Source organism: Sus scrofa, chromosome 9 (genome assembly GCF_054392235.1).
Source record: "Sus scrofa isolate SSC_HxYL_T2T_F1_AM1 chromosome 9, Sscrofa_HxYL_maternal_Yorkshire_Landrace_v2.0, whole genome shotgun sequence".
NCBI classification, from domain to species: Eukaryota; Metazoa; Chordata; class Mammalia; order Artiodactyla; family Suidae; genus Sus; species Sus scrofa.
This window is the reverse complement of record NC_139391.1, coordinates 56,956,023-56,976,333: the sequence shown is the minus strand read 5'-3', so window position 1 is coordinate 56,976,333 and position 20,311 is coordinate 56,956,023. Positions and strand designations below refer to the sequence as shown.

At 42.1% G+C, this 20,311-nt stretch overlaps 1 protein-coding gene across 3 annotated transcripts in view; it reads left to right on the top strand.

Moving 5' to 3' along the window:
• Positions 1-20,311, top strand: part of PRDM10 (PR/SET domain 10) — a 92,184-nt gene that overhangs the window by 49,749 nt on the left and 22,124 nt on the right. For 2 of the 3 annotated variants that reach the window (XR_014815567.1, XM_013979568.3), the window contains exons 7-12: positions 1,351-1,554; positions 6,273-6,345; positions 8,624-8,741; positions 12,028-12,157; positions 12,797-13,039; positions 19,208-19,555. Coding sequence is in view for 2 of the 3 variants with exons in the window: in XM_013979568.3 (XP_013835022.3) it covers positions 1,351-1,554; positions 6,273-6,345; positions 8,624-8,741; positions 12,028-12,157; positions 12,797-13,039; positions 19,208-19,555 (1,116 nt within the window). In the remaining variant the exon portion in view is untranslated. Of the gene's footprint in view, positions 1-1,350; positions 1,555-6,272; positions 6,346-8,623; positions 8,742-12,027; positions 12,158-12,796; positions 13,040-14,504; positions 14,601-19,207; positions 19,556-20,311 lie in introns of those variants that run through there. The other variant, XM_084976617.1, reaches the window with a different exon arrangement.

The following is a 20,311-nucleotide window of genomic DNA, read 5'->3' as shown; positions in this document are numbered from 1 at the left end:
CTCTTAATTCAGTCTCATAGCAGTTGTTGGCTAGTCTTTTTCTTTTGATGCTTAACTTGTTTTCACTGGAGATGTTTGTTCTCTCACCGGTAAAATGAGGTTGCCTTCCTGTCCCGTAAGCATTCCGTGATTCATCCTGAGGGATGCAGTTCTCAGGGCTGACTTGGTCTGTGAGGGCTGCCAGAACCACACTCTGCAGAATGGGCAGCTTAACGAGCAGATGCTGTTTTCTCATGGTCCTGGAGGCTGGACGTCCCAGACCACAGAACAGGCAGGGCTGGCTTCCTCTGGGGCCACTCTCCCTGGCTTGCAGGTAGCTGCCCTCTGGCTGCCTTTGCACACGGCTGCCCATGTCTGCAAGGTGCCTCTGCTACTTCTCTGTGTCCTGATCTTCCCTTTAGGAGGACACCAGTCGGATTGGATGGGGACCCATTCTCATGACTTAATCGCCTCTTTCAAAGCCCTGTCTCCAAACATACTTACATTCTAAGCTACAGTGGAGCTGGGGCTTCAACCTACAAATGTGGGGGGAAGGACACAATACAGCCTATAATAGGGGCTTTTGACACCTTTTTTTTTTTTCCCAATTAACTTTGACTGGAATATAAGGAGAATTACATAGATTCATGTTATCTGTTAAGTGTCCATAATGTTTTTGGAAAAACGTCTTCTCAGTTTTTGAAACAGTTCTATCCTGTTAAATCTTTTGATCATCACATAGTTCAATGCTATGTTAAAGTATATTTATACTGATCTCTAGTCCTCACTTTTGATGCTTTTGCTTCTTTCCAACCCCTCTGCTATCTGCTTCTTGGAGACCTATCTGGAGGACCCAGAAGGGGCAGTGGGAAGGGAGGATATTTTGGGTGTTTTTTTTTTTGAGAAATTGGTAGCTGTCATATTGAGATTTTCTTGGTGAGTGCTTAAGATGTCTGGGAAAGAATATTGCTCTGTAAAGAGAAATACCTATCATGAGCTGCACATCTTAACTGAATGCAGTTGAATCTCCAAAGGAAGCAACTTGTAATGGACGGGGGAGAATTTTGCTTGTATTTTCCGGCTTATTAGTAGCATTTTTTGATGTGTTTGTTGATGAAATAGCAACCAAAGCAATACACTCAGGGTGCTGACTTTTAGATTTTGCTAGGTAATTCTCCTACTGGTGAGAATTCAGAAAATATCCTTTCCCTTTTACATTTGGCCAGACAAAAGTCTAGTATCTTTCTAGATACCAAGGGAGAATCAGCATCTGTGGTTAATTTATGGAACAATGTTTTGTGTATTGCGTGGATAGCCATCATGTTAAAGGTTTTGTGCACATGTATCTTTTTACTTTCACTGTGGTTGCAGGTTTCTCTTGATAAAGGGGACAGAAAAGACAGGGATTTGCATGAAGACTTATGGTTTGAGTTGTCCGACGAGACCCTTTGTAACTGGATGATGTTCGTACGTCCGGCGCAGAATCACCTGGAGCAGAACCTGGTGGCTTACCAGTATGGCCACCACGTGTACTACACCACGATCAAGAATGTGGAGCCCAAGCAGGAGCTTAAGGTACCTGCTGGGCTGGTGGTGCCTCTAAGAAATAGGGCTTGCTTCATGCTTTTCATACTTCTTCTTCTCCTTGAAGGGGGTTCTTAAAAAAAAAAGAAAAAAAAAAGTCCTATTCTTGTAACTCATTTACTTACTGAGTACTTGCTGTGTCCTGCACATGTCTAATAATCTCACACATGAAACAGGATGAAATGTATATGACTTTGGGGTCTGTCAAAGGCCTTCATGAAGATATCAGGCCTAGGGGGAAGGAAGTAGTTGTTTGGGGGAGCAGACAGGTATGTGTGATGGAATGATTAGAGGTGAGGGTCACTTAACATCATTTACACATTCTAAAGAAGAATCGGTTAGGAAACAGCAGGTCATGTAAAGTGGAATTCAGATGTATGGGCAAGATTTCTTTTCTTGATCTGAATATTCATTTTACCCAAAGAATTCTATGCACAGATTTCTGATTTTAGGAATATATTTTTCAGGGATAACTCTGTGGGAATTTATCTAAATATTAACTCGATGATATAATGAAAAGTCTACTATGATTCTAAGTGAAAATTCTTCCTCCCTCCTTTTTTAAAGCTATTTTAAAGAGGGGGTCAAAATATTAAAGATGTAAATGAAAAGTATATGAGCAATAATTTGGTACTGGAACACTGAATGAAACCATGCCTCAGTGTATAAAGAGAAATAGACAGTTCTTTAGGAGGGAACAAAGAACTAGATTTTGGTTAAAAAGCTATACAAAACTCATGACTTTGAAACCATAAGTAGATAATCTATAAACACCAAAGAAAATAAATGTATAAGGAGATTCATGTCTCATACCTATATCCCAATAAATTTTTGAAGCTGAAGAAATACATCTTTTTTTTTTTTTTTTGGTCAAAATTCTTGGGCTAGGGATTGAACCGTGCCGCAGCAGTGATCCAAACTACCGCAGTGACAACACCAGATTTTTTAACCCCTAGACCACCAGGGACCTCCCTGAATGAATACACCTTAACTCTGGACAGGAGATTATTTTCTCTTTTAAAGTGGTAGGTGGGGAGTTCCTGCTGTGGCACAGTGGGTTAAGGATCTGGTGTTCGCATAGCTGTGGTGTAGATTGCAGCTGTGGCTCAGATTCATTCCCTGGCCCAGGAACTTTCACATCCTGCATATAAGGCCAAAAACAAAACCAAACAAAAAAACAGTAGTTATGGAGTTACATTGTGGTACAGCAGAAACAAATTGAACCATGAGGTTGCGGGTTTGACCCCTGGCCTGGCTCAGTGGGTTAAGGATCTGGTGTTGCTGTGAGCTGTGGTATAGGTCGCAGACACGGTTCAGATATGGCGTTGCTGTGACTGTGACGTAGGCCAGCAGCTCCAATTCGACCCCTAGCCTGGGAACCTCCATATGCGGCCCTAAAAAAGCAAAAAAAAAAAAAAAACCCAAAAAACAGCAGGTAGAATTGTAGAGGTGAAGACAGACAGAAGCAATTAAATAGGAATATAATAGGTTTGTATAATAACAAACAGCAGAGAGAAAGCAACAGAATGGGGGAAATATTTGTAATACACATTGAAAGGTTTGAGTATAAAAACGGAGAAAAATTGTGTACCTCTAACTGCACTATGTTCAGATGTACAAATAAACAAATATCAGGAATAGACTTTATTTAGAGGAGGGATCAAGTAGTAAAGAAATGTTAAAAAAATTTTTAAACATCGATGATTTAAAAACCCTTAAAACAACTAAGAGTTACTATTTTTGTTAATTTAAACTTGCAAAACTTAACAGATATAGTACAAGGAATGTGAGGATTTAAAAAAATAGGAATGTTACAGAATTAGTCCAAGGAAATAATTATAAGCAAAGATAGAGGTAGATACATTAGAATTTCATAATGTCATATTTTACTGACTCAGACATTGAGATGCACTATTATTGTACACACCGTTAAGAAAAAAATATCCTGCCAGTTAAGCTATGTTACAGTGCTTATTTTAATCAACAGAAATAGTTATTTTCTATTTATTGTAGGAGCTATTTTGGACTTATTTAGACATAATTTTGAAATCACATTACACTTATGCATACTTAGAAAGGCACAATATAGGCAAAGCAAATTGGATAAGATGTAGACTGCTTTGTGTGCAGTCTGATTTTTTTTTTTTTTTTCCTACTGAATCACTGTTTTACTTTGTCATGGATGTTTGTGCTTTGTATATCTGTCCTCTTCTGTGCCGTTAAGGTGTTGATGGTGATGCAGTATTTTAAAATAAGTGCTCCGCTATCACCTCTGGGATATTTTTCCAAGCCACTGATAGTAGCTTTTCTGCAAGTTTTGAAGCTGTGCTTTCCCTTTGACTGAACTCATGTGTATCTTTTTCCTTGATTAAAACATGAGTCCTTGGAAGTTAGGTGTTCTTTGATCAAGTCAATGGGAGGTTTCTGGCCACTTAATGTTTGAAACCTTAATGAGAGTCCTCCAGGGTGATCAAACCAGCGTTGCATTGCTTTGAAATTTCTTTCATTTATTCTGAGGGCAATGGCAATTTTGGGGGGCATCATTTGTTTGTTTGTTTTGCTTTTTGAACCACACCTGTGGCATGTGGAAGTTCCAGGCTAGGGGTTGAATTGGAGCTACAGTTGCTGGCCTATGCTACAGCCACAGCAACGCCAGATCCGAGCTGAGTCTGCAGCCTACACCACAGCCCCGGCAACCCCAGATCCTTAACCCTCTGATCGAGGCCAGGGATCGAACCTGCATCCTCTTGGATACTAGTCGGGTTGGTTACTACTGAGCCACAACGGGAACTCCCTGGGCATCATTTGTATTGTTTGGCAAGTATAACAACTCATGGAATGGTAGTTGGTCACACACAGGAATAAGGTGAGAATAGAAAGAGCTCAATCACATTTGAGCAGGAGCAGTGTGGGTAGTGACAGCTTCATTAGGGCAGTAACTGCTGAACGCCATGGATTGGGAGGCCTATTCTGATTTCTGAGAGACTACAAGGAGTATACCTCTTGGAATCAATGAACAGGGTAGAATTTTTATGACAGCAGAAAGATAAACCACCTAAAAATGTGACCACATGGTCATGGTCAAGTAAATTATTGAATACAGACTCTATAGAATATTGTTCCACAGTTGAAAGTGAAGTCTTTCAATATAATTATTTCCATGTGGTTAAAATAACGTTCCATAACAATTGTACATGATTAATTCATTTCATGATCAACATATTGAACTTCTATGTTTCAGACATTAGGAGAAGACGAGCTGGTGACCAGTGTTCAGGGAACTTGTCCTCTAGAGGGGAGATGGGCAGAAATATGTTAACAAGCAAATAATATCAAATAGTGAAAAGTGCTGTGAAGGAAACAAAAGATGTGAAAGGAGCAGATAACAACAGAGGTACCAGTTTAGATGGTGGAGAGGAAGGTCTTGCTGAAGTGATGACATTTGGGCTAAGAGCTGTGGAAGGAGAGGGGCCAGCAGTGTGGAAGGGTTAGGGGAGGGTAGGGGGAAGAACCCAACATTCCTGGTGGTGGACGACCAAGGGTAAAGGTACGGGGTGGGAAAGAACTCAGCTATTCTGAGGAGCTGGAGGCAGGTAAGGGAGAGATAGGAGTTGGGATGAGATCACTGAGCCTCTGGGGCTGGTGTCGAGCACATCACGCTTATTATGAGGTGAGAGACTGTTGCAGGCTATAAGCATGTGAGGGACGAAATCAGATTGTGTTTCAGGAAGACCACTCTGGCTTCTGTGTGGGGAGTGGACTGGAGGGAGCGAGAGTGGAAAAGAGGAGGCTCGTTAGAAAAGCAGGCAAGGGCTCATCTTGGTGGGCGTCTAGCTGAGCGGAGTGGAGATGGACATTGGAGCAGTCCCCAGTTCTTACTGAGGCGTTGCAGAAGAAAACTGAGACATGAGAGATACTGTTTAGATTCCGAGTCTGAGCAACTAGGCAGAAGGTAGGGTACTTACTTACTGAGATGGGAAAGAGAGGCGGGGGGGAGGAGGAGGCTGAGCACGGAAACATCTAGAAGTCAGCTCTGTATATGTTCCATCAGGCAGGTAGCAGAATGCATATAGAGGGAATGGATGGGGAGGGTCTGGGGTGGAGGCAGTGACTTGGGAGTCATTAGTGTAGAGCTGGTCACAAAAGGATGTAATCACCTTTGGGAGAAATAGGCAGGCCCTAGACTTGGACTGAGCTTCAAGGAACACCACTATTTAGGAGAGAGAGAGGGGAGCCAGTGGGGCAGGATGGAGGAAGAGACTTGGGAGGGCAGGGTAGCATGTGAAATAGTCACCTGCGATCCTGGCAAGAGCCATCTGGTGACGTGTAGTGGGTGGAGCCACTGTGATCACGGATGTGTAGAAACCTGTGTTTAAATACAGATAAAAAAATCAGAAGAGGGCAATGTTTTATTTAGATCGAGAGACTATTAATATGATCCCTTGTGAAGCTGTTCTAATAACAAAAACAATTTTTACAAAAGAGAAAAGAAGACACCGCAGTGTGTCTCTGCAAGTGAACCTCCTGACTGCCCACCTGCAGACTGGTGCTAATGGGGTCGGCTCACAGTGCAGCCTTTTTTGTTGTTTGTTTTTCGTGGGCTGTGGAAAAGTCTGAATTGTTTTCTGTGAGCAGGAGAAAGAATTTAAGCATGCAAAGCACACCCGCTTATGTCCTTTAGTTCTTGATGATGTGCTTGGTTTTTGCAGGTATGGTATGCTGCATCCTATGCTGAGTTTGTGAACCAGAAAATTCACGACATTTCTGAGGAAGAAAGGAAAGGTGCTTGGACTTTTTAATATTTAATATTTTATATATTGATTCTAATTTGTACATATTATATCTTTATGCAATCTCTAATTCTTCTTATCTCTGTGTATTTAAGATATCACAGTAGGTTTTTTAGAATTACACATCCGTGTCTAATTCTAGGGTCAAATGACAATGACATATTTACATTTCTCTCATGGGTCCTGGCAAATAGTATTTACTATAATGAAAACCTCCAAATACTAAATTAGAACCTAGATCAGAGGACGGTCCCTATCTAGATTTAATCACCTCTGAACACAGCCAAGGCAGGCATTGACTCTGTTTCAAAGTAAATGTCACTGAAGTACAATCTACACACAGGAAAGCGCACAGGAGTTCCCGTCGTGGCTCAGTGGAAATGAATCTGACTAGCATCCATGAGGACACAGGTTCAATCCCTGGCCTCACTCAGGATCCAGTGTTGCTGTGCGCTGTGGTATAGGTCACAGATGGGGCTCAGATCTGGTGTTGCTGTAGCTGTGGCCAGTGGCTACAGCTCCAATTTGACTCCCAGCCTGGGAACCTCTGTATGCGGCAGGTGAGGCCTTAAAAAGACCAAAAAAAAAAAAAAAAAGAAAAAGAAAAAGAAAAAAAGAAAGAAAAGAAATGTGCACAAATCCTAAGTAACAGCCTGATGAATTTTCACTTCACGAGCACACCTGGGTAGCCTGCGCCCAGGTCAAGACACAAAGCGTGGCCATGGCCCTGGGAGTCCCCTGCACGTTCTCATCCTCTGCACTCCCAGGTGTAACAAATCTCCTGACTACAATACTGTGGATACAGTATGCTTGTTACTGAACTTTGTATAAATGGAAGTCTGTGATTTGCACACTTTTGGTGTAAGAGTCTTCCCTATTGTTGCGTATATTGTAATTTGTTCTTTCTCGTTGCCATTTGGTGTTCTATTGTATGAAAGTATCATGACTAACTTATCTGTTGTACCATGGAAATTTGGGTTGCACCATGCAGTACTGATACTACCTGGGGTCAGGTCACATTTCACAAGTCAAGGGCAGAGTCTTCCATAAGACTCCATATTTCAGGTGCCAGCCTCAGGCCCTGGGGGTTCCCTGCACTCCTGACTAACAAGCTGCAATTTGGGGAGTTCTCACTATCTTCTTAGGCTTGATAATTCTCTAGAATGATGCACAGAACTCAGAAAAGTGCTGATTATGATTACTGTTTTATTATAAAGGATCCATCAGGACCAACCTGAGTGAAGAGACATTTAGGGCGAAGTTTGGGAGGGCCCCAAATGTCCAGCTGCTGTGTCCTTAGGCTGTGTCATTTACCTGAAGCATTGATGTAGGATTACCAGCCTGGGAGGCTCACCTGAGCTTCTGCGTTCAGAGTTTGTATCAAGGCATCGAGGCATCGTCCTATAGGCCTGATTGATTGGCTCCTTGGCCTGTGATTGAACTTGCTCCCCTCTTGCCTGCTCCCCTCCCTGGCTCATATCACCTGGCTCAAAGCCCCAACCCTGTAATCAGATAGTTGGTCTTCCTAGCACAGCCAGACCCATCCAGGGCCATCTCTTTAGCATAAACTCAGGTACATCACAGGACACCAGGAATAACAAAGACACGCCTGCTACTTGGGAAATTCCAAAGATTTAGAGGCTATTTCCCAGGATGCAGGGACAAGAGCCAGCAAAATTCCTGATTATATATACAACAGAATCATTTCCAGTTTTTGGTGATTATGAGGGTGTCACTGTGGACATTCTTACATGTCTTTTAGTGAACATGTGCATATTTTTGTTAAGTGTAGATCTAGGAGTGGAATTGCTGGGTCATAGCCTATGTATATATTCAGCTTCAATAGGTACTTCTGAATGTTTTGCCAAAATGATTATTTTGGGCAATGATTTTCAGATTTTTATAATGAAATATACCCTCTTATTATGAAACTTGGATCTAAATCACTAGGTTAGCTGAATACAGATTTCCATTGTAGCTCTTCCAGTCTTTCCAGTGTGGTGAGGTCCTGTGTGTGTGTGTGTGCTGGGGGTGGGTGGGTGGCATGAGGGTGTTTGTTCCTTTGATGTCTTACATGAATATATCAGAAAATAAGATCCTAAAAAGCTGCTCTCTGTCAAACGTTAGCCTTTGATTTGGTAACAAAATGGCAGACATTGGGTGTTCATGAACACTGGGCTGTGGTGAGATGGGGGGAGGAGTCCAGGCATTTGACCTTTTTTGGTGCCTATTGATCACCAGCCTGTATGGTTTCTCTCCTGTGATTCCAGTTCTTCGAGAGCAAGAGAAGAATTGGCCCTGCTACGAATGTAACCGCCGATTTATAAGCTCGGAGCAGCTGCAACAGCATCTCAATTCTCATGATGAGAAACTGGATGTGTTTAGCAGGTATAAGGGGGGAAGTTTTCATGTACTCAGTTTTAAAGCTCCAGAGTTTATGAAGCTACGTGTGTGTGTGTGTGTGTGTGTGTACACATGTGTATAGACAGGGAACCGGATTGGCTGCTGAGGGATATTTATTATCTGTCATTTCCTTTCTCCCCCTGATCCTCATTACCATGTTTGTCTTTTCCAGTGTAACCAAAACCCAGCAACAGGAGATCTTTTCAGTTCAGTAAAATCTCCCCTAACTGGAGATTTTGAAATAGGAATTCTAGAGATTAGCATTCACTCTGAAATAACCTGCATCTGTGGTTTTTAAAAACTCTTTTCAGTAGTAGAATCTCTTCATCAAACTAAGTCATATACTTAATTCACACTATATAAAAAAGGAAGATGAAGGAGAAGTCCATGGTATGGGCTGGCAGTAGCTGGATCACCTAGGCCTGATGGGTAATGGTGGGAAATTTGCATTTCATTCCCTGTGTGATGAGAACTCCATACAGGCATCTGATCAAGGAATATTTTGATGTCAATTGTATTTCTCTGTGGATAAAAATAAAAATGTCACCTTAGCTTATATTGGAGCAAGAGTAAAGATGGGGAGTCCAGTTAGAAGCTATTTCAGCAGGTCCAATGAAAAATGGGAGTGGGAGTTCCCCTCATGGCACAGTGGTTAACGAAAACGACTGAGAACCATGAGGTCGCGGTTTCGATCCCTGGCGTTGCTCAGTGGGTTAAGGATCCGGTGTTGCTGTGAGCTGTGGTGGAGGTTGCAGACACGGCTCGGATCCCATGTTGCCATGGCCCTGGTGTAGGCCAGCCACTACAGCTCCTATTAGACTCAGCCTGGGAACCTCCATATGCTGTGGGTGCAGCCCTAGAAAAGGCAAAAAGACCAAAAAAAAAAAAAAAAAAAAAAAAAAAAGGGAGTGGTTTGAGATAGAGCAGTACCAATGGGACGGATGTAGGATTGCCAGCTTTTATAGGACTTGAAAAGGGAGATGGTGTGAAACGGCATTTAGGAAAGCGAGAGAGTAAATATTCCAGGGGAATCCGGTAAGATTGCCTGCAACATTAAGAGCTTACTTGAGGCTCACAGTCATGAAATTAAAATGAGTCCCCTAGTCTGGCTAAGTCATTCCCCAGTGTCTTTCACTGCAAAGGTGCCAATGCAAAGGGGGTGGGGAGTTGGGTGGTTTCACTAAGAGCTTACAATGCAGCAAGAACAATGCAGTGGCAGTGAGGTGGGACATCAAGGGCATGTAGAGGGAATGACCACAGCGATGGACTTTGGAAGAAGGGAGAGAAAATATCAAGAGGATGCGGGACTGCAGACAGGTGATGGAGGATTGCATTAGAGACGGTAGTGAGGGGAAGGATGACTGAGTCCAGGTCCCAGAGGGAGTGAGCTGGGGACTCAGGACACAGTGTCAGAGTGTGCAAGGCATGGACTTGGGCAGTGCAGGTTCTGCACCTACTGAGGCTGACAAAGCCTAGGGTATGACTGTGGGAGGGAGCAAATGTCTGAGGCACATGCAGGACATAGTGAGAGTTCTGCCGCTCCCTCCTGGGTATCCTGAAAACTCCATCCATGGTTCTGTTATAGCACTTTTTATATTATGTTGTGATTTTTGGTGTATATGCTGTTTGGTATATATGCTGCTGTCTCTTCTGGACTTCTGAGAGTAAAAACTGTTGCATATAACTTGCCATCCTTTAAGCAGTGAGATCCCTCTGTATAGCACAGGGAACTATATCTAGTCACTTGTGATGGAACATGATGGAGGATAATGTAAGAAAAAGAATGTCTGTGTGTATACATATGAATATATGTGTATGTATATATTCATATATATATGTATGTATGTATGACTGGGTCATTCGGCTGTACAGTAGAAATTTACAGAACATTGTAAATCAACTGTAATAAAAAATTAAAAAAGAATAACTTGCCATCCTTTGTGCCCAGCACAATGCATGACTCAGAAGAGGTAACTGTGTTAGCCAACTGTTAAGAGAAATTTGAGATAACTAGGAAAATTAGAACTTTGACTAGATTTAGTAGTATTGAGCAACTATCAGTTATTTTTTAGGTGTGATAATGGGATTGTGGAGGTGTATGTATTATCTACATATGTTTTAGAGATACATTCTGAAATATTTAGATGAAATGATTTCCGGGATTTACTTCAAAATAGTCTAATGGGTATGTATATAGGAGAAGTATTGAGGAAATAGATGGGATAAAATTGGCCATGAGTTGAAAAGTATTGCAGTGAGGGGGTGGGCACCCAGGGCTCTTTTTTGTGTTCTACGTATTTGCCGAGGTTCAGAATTGCCCATAAAAAAGAATCTTTTAAAAGTTCTTGAAAAAATATGTAATTTTTGTTGTTAAGTAAGTGAGTGGAAAAATAAAACACAGTCTGATTGATCTTATATACAGCTCAGAGACACATCTTCTAGAAGAGGTTTTAATGACGTTTTCTGAATCCCTTTTATTAGGGAATTTTTGTATGTTAGATCTATCTATTAGAGTTCCCATTGTGGCTCAGCAGTAATGAACCTGACTAGTATCCATGAGGATGCGGGTTTGATCCCTGATTGCTTTCAGTGGGTTAAGGATTCCGAGTTGGTATGGCTGTGACATAGGCTGGGAGCAGCAGCTTCGACTCAGCCCCTAGCCTGGGAACTGCCATATGCCATGTGTGCGGTGCTAAAAAAGAGCCAAAAAAAAAAAAAAAAAAAAAGGTAACCAATTAAAGGGGATACAATTTATTTGGTGTTTTCTAGACATGTTATGGAACTGTTGAATTAGAAATTTGTTCTAAGCTTCCAGAAGCTTACAGTAAAACAACAAAGTTCCTTTGACTCTAGCTACATTCCAAGAAAGGACTATGAGGTGAGCAAGGGGAAAGACTGGAATCTTGTCTCCAGGACACACCCTTGGCTTGGCATGTTCTGTCGTGTCTGCATTGCTCACATCATTTCAGAGGTGTGTTCGAGCTTTCACAATTTCTAGCAGCAAAATGGTGTCAGTGCTTTGAATTTTTAAAGCTCCCTTTTTTCCCCTGAATAATTTAAAACATCTCTTTGAGCTATATAGGCAGCAAAGATGAGAAATTTAGAAAGTGTGTATTAGCAAAACAGTTGTTTCCATTAGAAAAAACAATCGGGAAAAGAAATAAAGTGAGAGGAAATCAATAGTCGAGGTTAATCCAGATCGTTTAGGAAAACATTCGTTATGGAGTATTGTGTAACCATGACTCTTTATAACCCAATCTCTTGTCCCCAGAACGAGAGGCAGAGGAAGGGGACGAGGCAAGAGGCGGTTTGGCCCAGGTCGACGGCCAGGGCGTCCTCCAAAATTTATCCGCTTGGAAATAACCAGCGAAAATGGGGAAAAGTGTGATGATGGGACCCAGGTATGGAGGATGGGGAAGAAAGAGCTGCTTTTTGGATGCTTGCCTAGAGGATTTAGAACTATTACTGGACTTAAATAAAATGCCCTTCAGAGATGGGTAGTACTGTCTGTCAGTGCTTCGTTGCCCGTTAATTAAAGTCTGACTAGAGTTCTCTTGTGGCTCAGTGAGTTAAGGATCTAGCATTGTCACTGCTGTGGCTTGGGTTGCTGCTGGGGTGGGGTTCGATTCCTGGCCCAGGAACTTCTGCATGCTGCAGGTGTGGCCGAAAAGGGGGGAAAAATATCTGACTAGGGAAAGACAAAAAAGAATGTATTTTCAAACACTACTTACAACAAAACCCAACTTCACTGCCCTAAAGATGTGAAATTGTCCAGGGACACTACTGCAGACTCCATTTAATTAGTTTAAATAATTACAATTATGATATTCCAGAAGAGTCCTGTCATAGTCTTTTCCTCATTCAATGATCTGGACTAACTATCTCATGGTTTCCAAGTCCTATAGATGCTAAACTAATTAACCCTCTCAGAAGGAAAACATTTTATCTGAGCATCATTTAAAAAAAAAAGCAGCGATTCTAAATCCTAGCACTAATGTCCATCTAGGTAGGGAGATAATTCTCGGTTATTGTCATTTCAGGACTTGCTACATTTTTCTACCAAGGAACAGTTTGATGAGGCTGAACCAGCGGCTCTGAATGGGCTGGATCAACCAGAGCAGACCCCTCTCCCAATCCCTCAGCTGCCACAGGAAGCGGCATCTTCTCTGGAGCACGAGCCAGAAACACACGAGCTACACCTGCAGCCCCAGCATGAGGAGAGCGTGCTGCCAGCCCCAAGCACCCTGACAGCCGACGATATGCGCAGGGCCAAGCGCATCCGAGTAAGTGGGAAGCCAGCTCCCTCTCCTGGGTGGGCGCTGACCTTGCTGCAGGCGGCCAGCTTTGTAGGTGCCAAGCCGTTCGCCATCCACTTCTAAACCTTGCATCTGGCCTATCACACGCTCAAGCTCCTCACTTTGGAAGAAAGTATTAACTATTTCTCGGAGTCACTGTGTTCCATGGCAGGCTGGAATGGCTGGTCTTAGGTTTGACCAATTTAGCCATGGCACGGGAGCCTGGCTCTTGGCAGCTTCTGGACTGCTGTGGTTAGAGTAGGGTAGCTCTCTGGATCCCTTACTCACAGACTGGAACTGGAGAAATAAGTACATTGAGTTATAATAGTTACTTGTATTTAAGCCAGCCTAATTTGTGCCTAATCACAGTTCTCAAGTTAATTTTGGGTTTTGAATTTGGTTATTGGCGGTTTCCAAGGGATGGCTGGCAAATGCCATGACTTGTCAGTGCAAAGGAACCGTGTCTAGGTTGATAGGGCAGGTGCAGCCCACACACTGAGGCAGCTCAGAGCTAACCATCAAGTTTAGGGGTAGGGCAGTGACCTACGTGACCTACGTCTTGACTTTAGACCCTGTGGCTGCAGGGCCTGTCTGGCTGCTGGGCCAGGTGTGTTTTATCCCCATGTCACTCATAGCCTCGAGTGTGAGTTAGAACCTGCAGGGGATGAGTGTGGAGAGCAACGTGGTTTTATGGGATGAGCGCCCTTGCTGACAATTTACATCCAGAAAACAGTCACTTCAACCCATGTTTGTGGCAGCAGGGCGTTTCAAGCCTTTCCTTTGTCCTTCATGTGTGGATGAGAGAGACTTTTTGTATAACTTCCCAGTTTCTAGATGGTTGATCATTTTAGTTTATGTTTCTTGGGTCTTCTCATTTGCCTGTAGGCTAGAAGGGATCTTGAACAGCCGAATAGTCCATCCCTTCATGTAAAAATGCATTTAAACGTTTGTACCGTGTGACAGGATGGAAGAGCCCTGAGCACACCGAGGCCTTTAGCAGGGTCCTGACATGGAAACTTTGAAAATGTGTGCCTCCATGTATGTCATTTCAAAAGAATGTGTAAACACATACAGACCAGAAAGGCAGAAAGCTATGAATACCTTCCATTCATCATGCTACAAGATTTCCCAATCTGCATTGCACCCTCTTATGCAAATAACTGTCTTTTCTGCTTTGGCCATTCTGATTTTTCATTGAGTCCAGAGAAATGCTTGCTAGATTTAATTTTTTTGAAGGAAAACAACTAAAGTCCACATGTGTAGTGAGGTGTGGATGTGCAAGGGTAGTGTAGCCATGCTGGTACTTGTGCTCTAGTACAAAGTTCCTTGTGTCACAGCCAAAGCCACGTGCATGTGGCTTTTGGAGGTCAGTCTTAGGTGAGCTATTTTTTTTTTTTTCCTCTCACACATTCTAAAAAGCAGGGCTATGTATTTTTTCATCTTTTCTATCCAGATTGGTAATGACCAACTGAAGGGAAGCCTTCCAACCCCATTGGTAATGTAACTATTTTTCTCTCCTCTAATGCTGCCTGCTCAGTTGGAGCTGCAGGTAGGTTTTTTTCCTGTGTTTCACTCACATAACAGAATGTTATTTAAGTGTTTGCCTGACCTGCTGTTCTTTGCAACCTGTACTTACTAAATCCTGGTGGAAACGACAATTTGGTTGCTATAAACGCAAATTAGTTAATGAATACCAATAATGTATTTCCAAATAGGAAGCGAGTTAAACCGTGGGCTGCAATTTGCACATACACACAACACATGGTAGGACTAAGTGATCTGCAAGGTCCCTTCCAGCTCTGAAACAACCGAAAGACTTTTGCAGTGGCTCTGAGTTCATACTGTATGTGTAGCACTGCCGAAACCCAGTAGCATTTTCACTGGAGTCCTTTCCCCTGGGATCTTGCAGTCTAATTTGACAGACGATGTTAATGTAAGATGGGTCACAGTGAAGTGCTAAATTTAAAGGAAAAGCCTATAATCGCTATAGGAAGTTGGAAGAGTGAAAGGCCAAAGAAAGATGGAGTTGGGGAATAATTCATTGGTGATGTAAATCTTAAACTTGTCCTTGAAAGAGAGACAGGAGGAAGGTAGACCATTTCAGAGGAGGGCAGCCATGGCATCAAAGGCTGAGACACAGGAATGTGCTTGATGTGGTTACGGGACTGTGCACACGCTGGCCTGACCCTCGCACAGATGCCACTTGGAGGATAGTGGAGAGGAAGGTATGTTGGGTGGGGCTCCTGCACCAAAGCTTTTGAAAACTGAGCAGAAAGCAGGCCAGAGAAAAATTGCTTAAAAAAAAAAAAAAAAAGAAAAGAAACATTGATATCCTAGATCAAAATAATAAAAAATCAGATCAATAATTTAGGTTCCTAAATACAAAACATTTTTTTAAAAATTAAAAAAAAAATCAGATTCCTTTAGCTCTTAATATCATATTTTAGAAACATTTTAATGGTTTTTGTCTGCAAAGAATTTGTTGTCACAGAATTCATTTCTTTCTTTCTTTCTTTTTTTTTTTAGGGCTGCACTCATGGCATATGAAGTTCCCAGGCTAGGGGTCAAATCAGAGCTGCAGCTGCCGGCCTATGCCACAGCCATGACAATACCAGATTCGAGCCAAATATGTGACCTACACCATAGCTCATGGCAAGGCTGGCTTCTTAACCCACTGAGAGGGGACAGATTGAACCTGAGTCCTTATGGATACTAGTTGGGTTCATCACTGCTGAGCCACAGCAGACGCTCTATCTCAGAATTCATTTCAGTGAATTTCTCATCACATGTTTTAGCAACTATGCCATTTTGGCACCTTTATTTATTTATTTTTTATGGCTGCACCCACAGCATTTAGTAGTTCCCGAGCCAGGGACTGAATCCGAGCTGCAGCTGTGACTTATGTCACAGTTGCGGCAATGCCAGATCCTTTAACCCACCACGCTGGGCTGGGGATCAAACCTGCACCTCCGCAGTGACCCAAGCCACAGCAGTCAGATTCTAAACTACTGCGTCACAGTGGGAACTCCTTGGCACTTTAGCGTAGCTTATGTACCGTCCAGTATGTAGTGGTTGGCTGACAACAGCTCTGAGACCCATCTCTGCTGCTTCCACATTTTAAAATAATTTCTTCTAGAAAATGTGCACCACTGCAGCTCTAAACTGCAGAAGATGCCGTAGAGTAGAAATGGCCTGCTAGTGGGTTGGGGAGTGGGGGCAGCAGTTTCAGCACCTCCTCTGCCTGGTAGTTAGAGGGTTATATTAGGATCATTCGATCAGGAAACACAGTCTAGTTCCTGAATACTTTGACAATGTGCAGGGCTCCATGGAAATGAAAAAGATGATAAGAACAAAGTTTGTCAATAGAACTAAGAAGGTGGAGCCCCATGGCTGCTGGTTTAGGGCAAGTGTCTGGGGCCACTCACACTAATCCGAGGTGGCAGGAGACTTGTGAGCCTAATAGAGTTCTAGATTTGGCACCCAAGGGGACGTGGAATCCCACGGGACCCAGGTGGTTGTGCATTGTGTCTGCCCTTGGAAACGTCACTGAACTTGGGTAAAGGAAACGATTGTTACATTCCCCAGGCACTCTGAATCTTGAATCTCTGAATCTCACAATAGTGTTTGTTCATTTGTCATATTTCCATGAGTTTTTTTTTTTTTGGGGGGGGTAATTTTTGTTTATTTAGAGGAATAGCCATCTTTGGCTCTTGCTTTCTTTTTTTTTTTTTAAATTTTAATTATTTTTATTTGTTTCCATTATAGCTGGTTTACAGTATTCTGTCAATTTTCTGCTGTACAGCAAGATGACCCAGTCACATGTACATATATATATATACATTCTTGTTTCTTACATTATCCTGCTCCATCATAAGTGGCTAGATATAGTTCCCAGTGCTCTGCACAGGATCTCATTGCTTACCCATTCCATAAGTTTTTGAAAGTTAGCCAGAATCTCAAGAGCTTTTATGTAAAATAAGGATCTGTCCTGATAGAGTAAAAAGATTAGGTCACTGGTAAACAATGTAATGAAGTGAAAGGAAGCTCTGGAGCTGATTTGAAAAAGTTCTTTATAGTCCCTTATGCTCCGGAAAAGATCTTGAAATAATTCTTTTTGATTTTCATATAAAACATATTTCATTAGGATTTCCCACTGTGGCTCAGAGGTAATGAACTGAACCTGACTAGTATCCATGAGGACGTGGGTTTGATCCCTCGCCTTGCTCAGTGGGTAAAGGATCTGGTGTTGCCGTGAGCTGTGGCATAGGTCGCAGACATGGCTCAGATCTGGCAATGCTGTGGCTGTGACTGTGGTGTAGGCCGGCAGCTGCAGCTCCGATTTGACCCCAGCCTGGGGATATCCTAAAAAAAGCAAAAAAAAAAAAAACCCTCTCACACACGAATCCCATTAATTTGCAAATGTTTATCAATCACTTCCTATGAGCTAAGCTATTTTTTTTTTTAAGAGCTCTAGATACAAAGGAGGATAAAACATGATGTAGCCCTGGCTAACAGGGGAAGACACAGGGTTGCTCAGTATCTACTCAAGATAAAGGAGGAGGGGAATTCTAGTGGTTAAGGACTCAGCATGTCACTACTGTGCCTGGGTTCGATTCCTGGCCTGGGAACTTTTGCATGCCATGGGCATGGCCCCCCCAAAAAATGAGCAGGTAAAATATCTCTCCCAGTCGTATTAGAGAAGCCCCGAGAAGGTCTTTTCTGTTATATAGTAACTATGTTCAGAATTTTCACTAACTCAAAAGTAATCATTTTGCTTTCCCTTCAGTGATTACTTCACATTAAATTTGGTTTAGAAGTTGCTGCTTGTAATTTGAAATTAAGGTTTTAATCATTGTTCATTGCACTCTTTTCATTGCCCAGATACTGATCTCCATTATCCATGCAGTAAGAGCGCCATTAACCCTTTAATTACTGTTCCCTTATAGTTATGTAAACATACCCATTCACAGATACATGTATTTTTTGAGGGATTTCCCCCCCCCACCCCGTAGCTATCTAGAGCTTTGCCCCTGGTGTTTTGAGGAATTTATGAATGAGTCTTCATTATAGTAGAACTAAAACAATGATTCTGTATTCTCCGTGTGAAAGATGATTCTGTTGATTTGCTCTCAGTAGAGCATGAGTTGTTTTCCCAGTGGTGGTGATGAATTTGCATTGAGTATCCATATTCTCTCATTTGGATTCCCTATAACCATTGCATGAATTTACAAGGTGGCTAATCAGCATCAGAAGTGCGATCTGTGACTGGAGAAAAAAAAAAAAAAAAGAGAGCAAAACTGACTAGTTTAGGTAGGGAACAGAGAGATAAGCTTAACCTTGTTAGCATGGCATTCTAACCAATGGAACTAACTAGCTATACTGAGAAGCTGTCCTCTGCGTTTCCTAAGTAGGAAGTGATGAATGCATATACTCCATTTCTGCTGTGTGCTTATATATCTTGTCTCAGCAGCCAGTACGCTCATGTCAATCTGTATCCTCCTTTCTCTTTCTTTTTCATAAATTGAGGTATGCTTCACATAACCATAAAGTTCACTGTTTCGTAGTGGTTTTTATATATTCCCAAAGCTGCACAACCGTCACCACTAATTCCAGAACATTTTCTTCACCCTGAAAAGAAACCCCATATTCACTGCTTCCTTCCCCCAGCCCTGGCAAGTACTACGCTTCTGTTCTTTTTATTATCTTTATTTTTGCTAAACATTTTAATGGAGCTTCAAGTTCTTTTCCTCAAAGACTTCAACAAGTAACATTTGGCTGACTTGCTCCAGCCTCTTCATGCATGTGTGACTCATCCCAAGTCATTTCTTCCAAATCTTCAATTTTTATTCTGTCTCACTCTGGGATTTGTTTTATAAGTCCTCTATTTTTTGAATGTTACTTGGATCCTTTCAAAAGAAAACACACACACAGACATAAAACAGAACACCAGAGTTTGTCTTTTCAAGATGGACTTCTTTGGGGATGGCTTCATTTTTAATGTCTTCACCAGAAAAATCTTCCTTTCACTGTGCGTCCTAGAGTTTACTTTCTGTGGAAAGTCTGTGATGGCAGAGAGCATCCCTTTTCCCTAAAAATGTGCACGCTGCTTGCACTCAATTTACTCACTAAATAATCTCATTTGTGTGTGTTTTTCAGAACGCAGCTCTTCAGCATCTCTTTATTCGGAAGTCTTTCCGGCCTTTTAAATGTTTGCAGTGTGGGAAGGCCTTCCGTGAAAAGGACAAACTGGACCAACACTTGCGCTTCCATGGGCGGGAGGGGAACTGCCCGTTGACCTGTGACCTCTGTAACAAGGGCTTCATCAGCAGTGCGTCCTTGGAGAGCCACATGAAGCTCCACTCAGACCAGAAGACTTACTCTTGCATTTTTTGCCCAGAATCCTTTGACCGTCTTGATTTGTTGAAAGATCATGTGGCCATTCATATCAATGATGGCTACTTCACCTGCCCAACTTGTAAGAAACGGTTCCCAGATTTTATCCAGGTGAGTGTCTACTACTGAGATTCCTATGTGCTTCCTTTTTTAGGTGAAAGAAACGTTGATTTTTGGAAAATTGAGTCGGCCTAACATCTGCACTTTCATCCCTTCTTTGCATCAACTGTATAGCTGAGAATGATACTTCTTCAATCAAACTACTTTTGATAAGCAAAAGATTATTATGACCCTTAATTGTCCAAATAAGACATTGGCATTTAAACATTTAGTTGAATTACAAGTACTAGATACCCAGATCTGGATGTATTTTTTATAAAACCTTGCTTAATCCTTGCCAAACCCACTACTCATAAAATATACAGACCCTGCAAAAGACATTCCCATTTCCTGGCCTGGAAAGATTTTCTTCCTGCTACCATGGTGTCCTGTCTTGCACTACTAAGGTGATGCACTTTGGAAAGAAGTAAAGAGAAAGTTGGTATATAATGTACTTGTATATTAAGCACTGATCTCCTTTCCTGTATTGTATTCTGGAGCAAAATGGGTGGGGATAAATTCCAGAATATTCATGATTTCATTTGGACTTCAAGTGATGATATTATTATATGCCAGTGAACGAATAAGTAAATCTGAATATCTAATAAAAATATTCTCTCTCTGGAGTTCCCTGGTGGCTCGGTGGGTTAGGAATCTGGCATTGTCACTGCTGTGGCTCCAGCCATTGCTGTGGTATGGGTTTGATCCCAGGCCTGGGAGCTTCTGCATGCTACACTCAAGGCCGAGAAAGAGAACAATAACAACAAC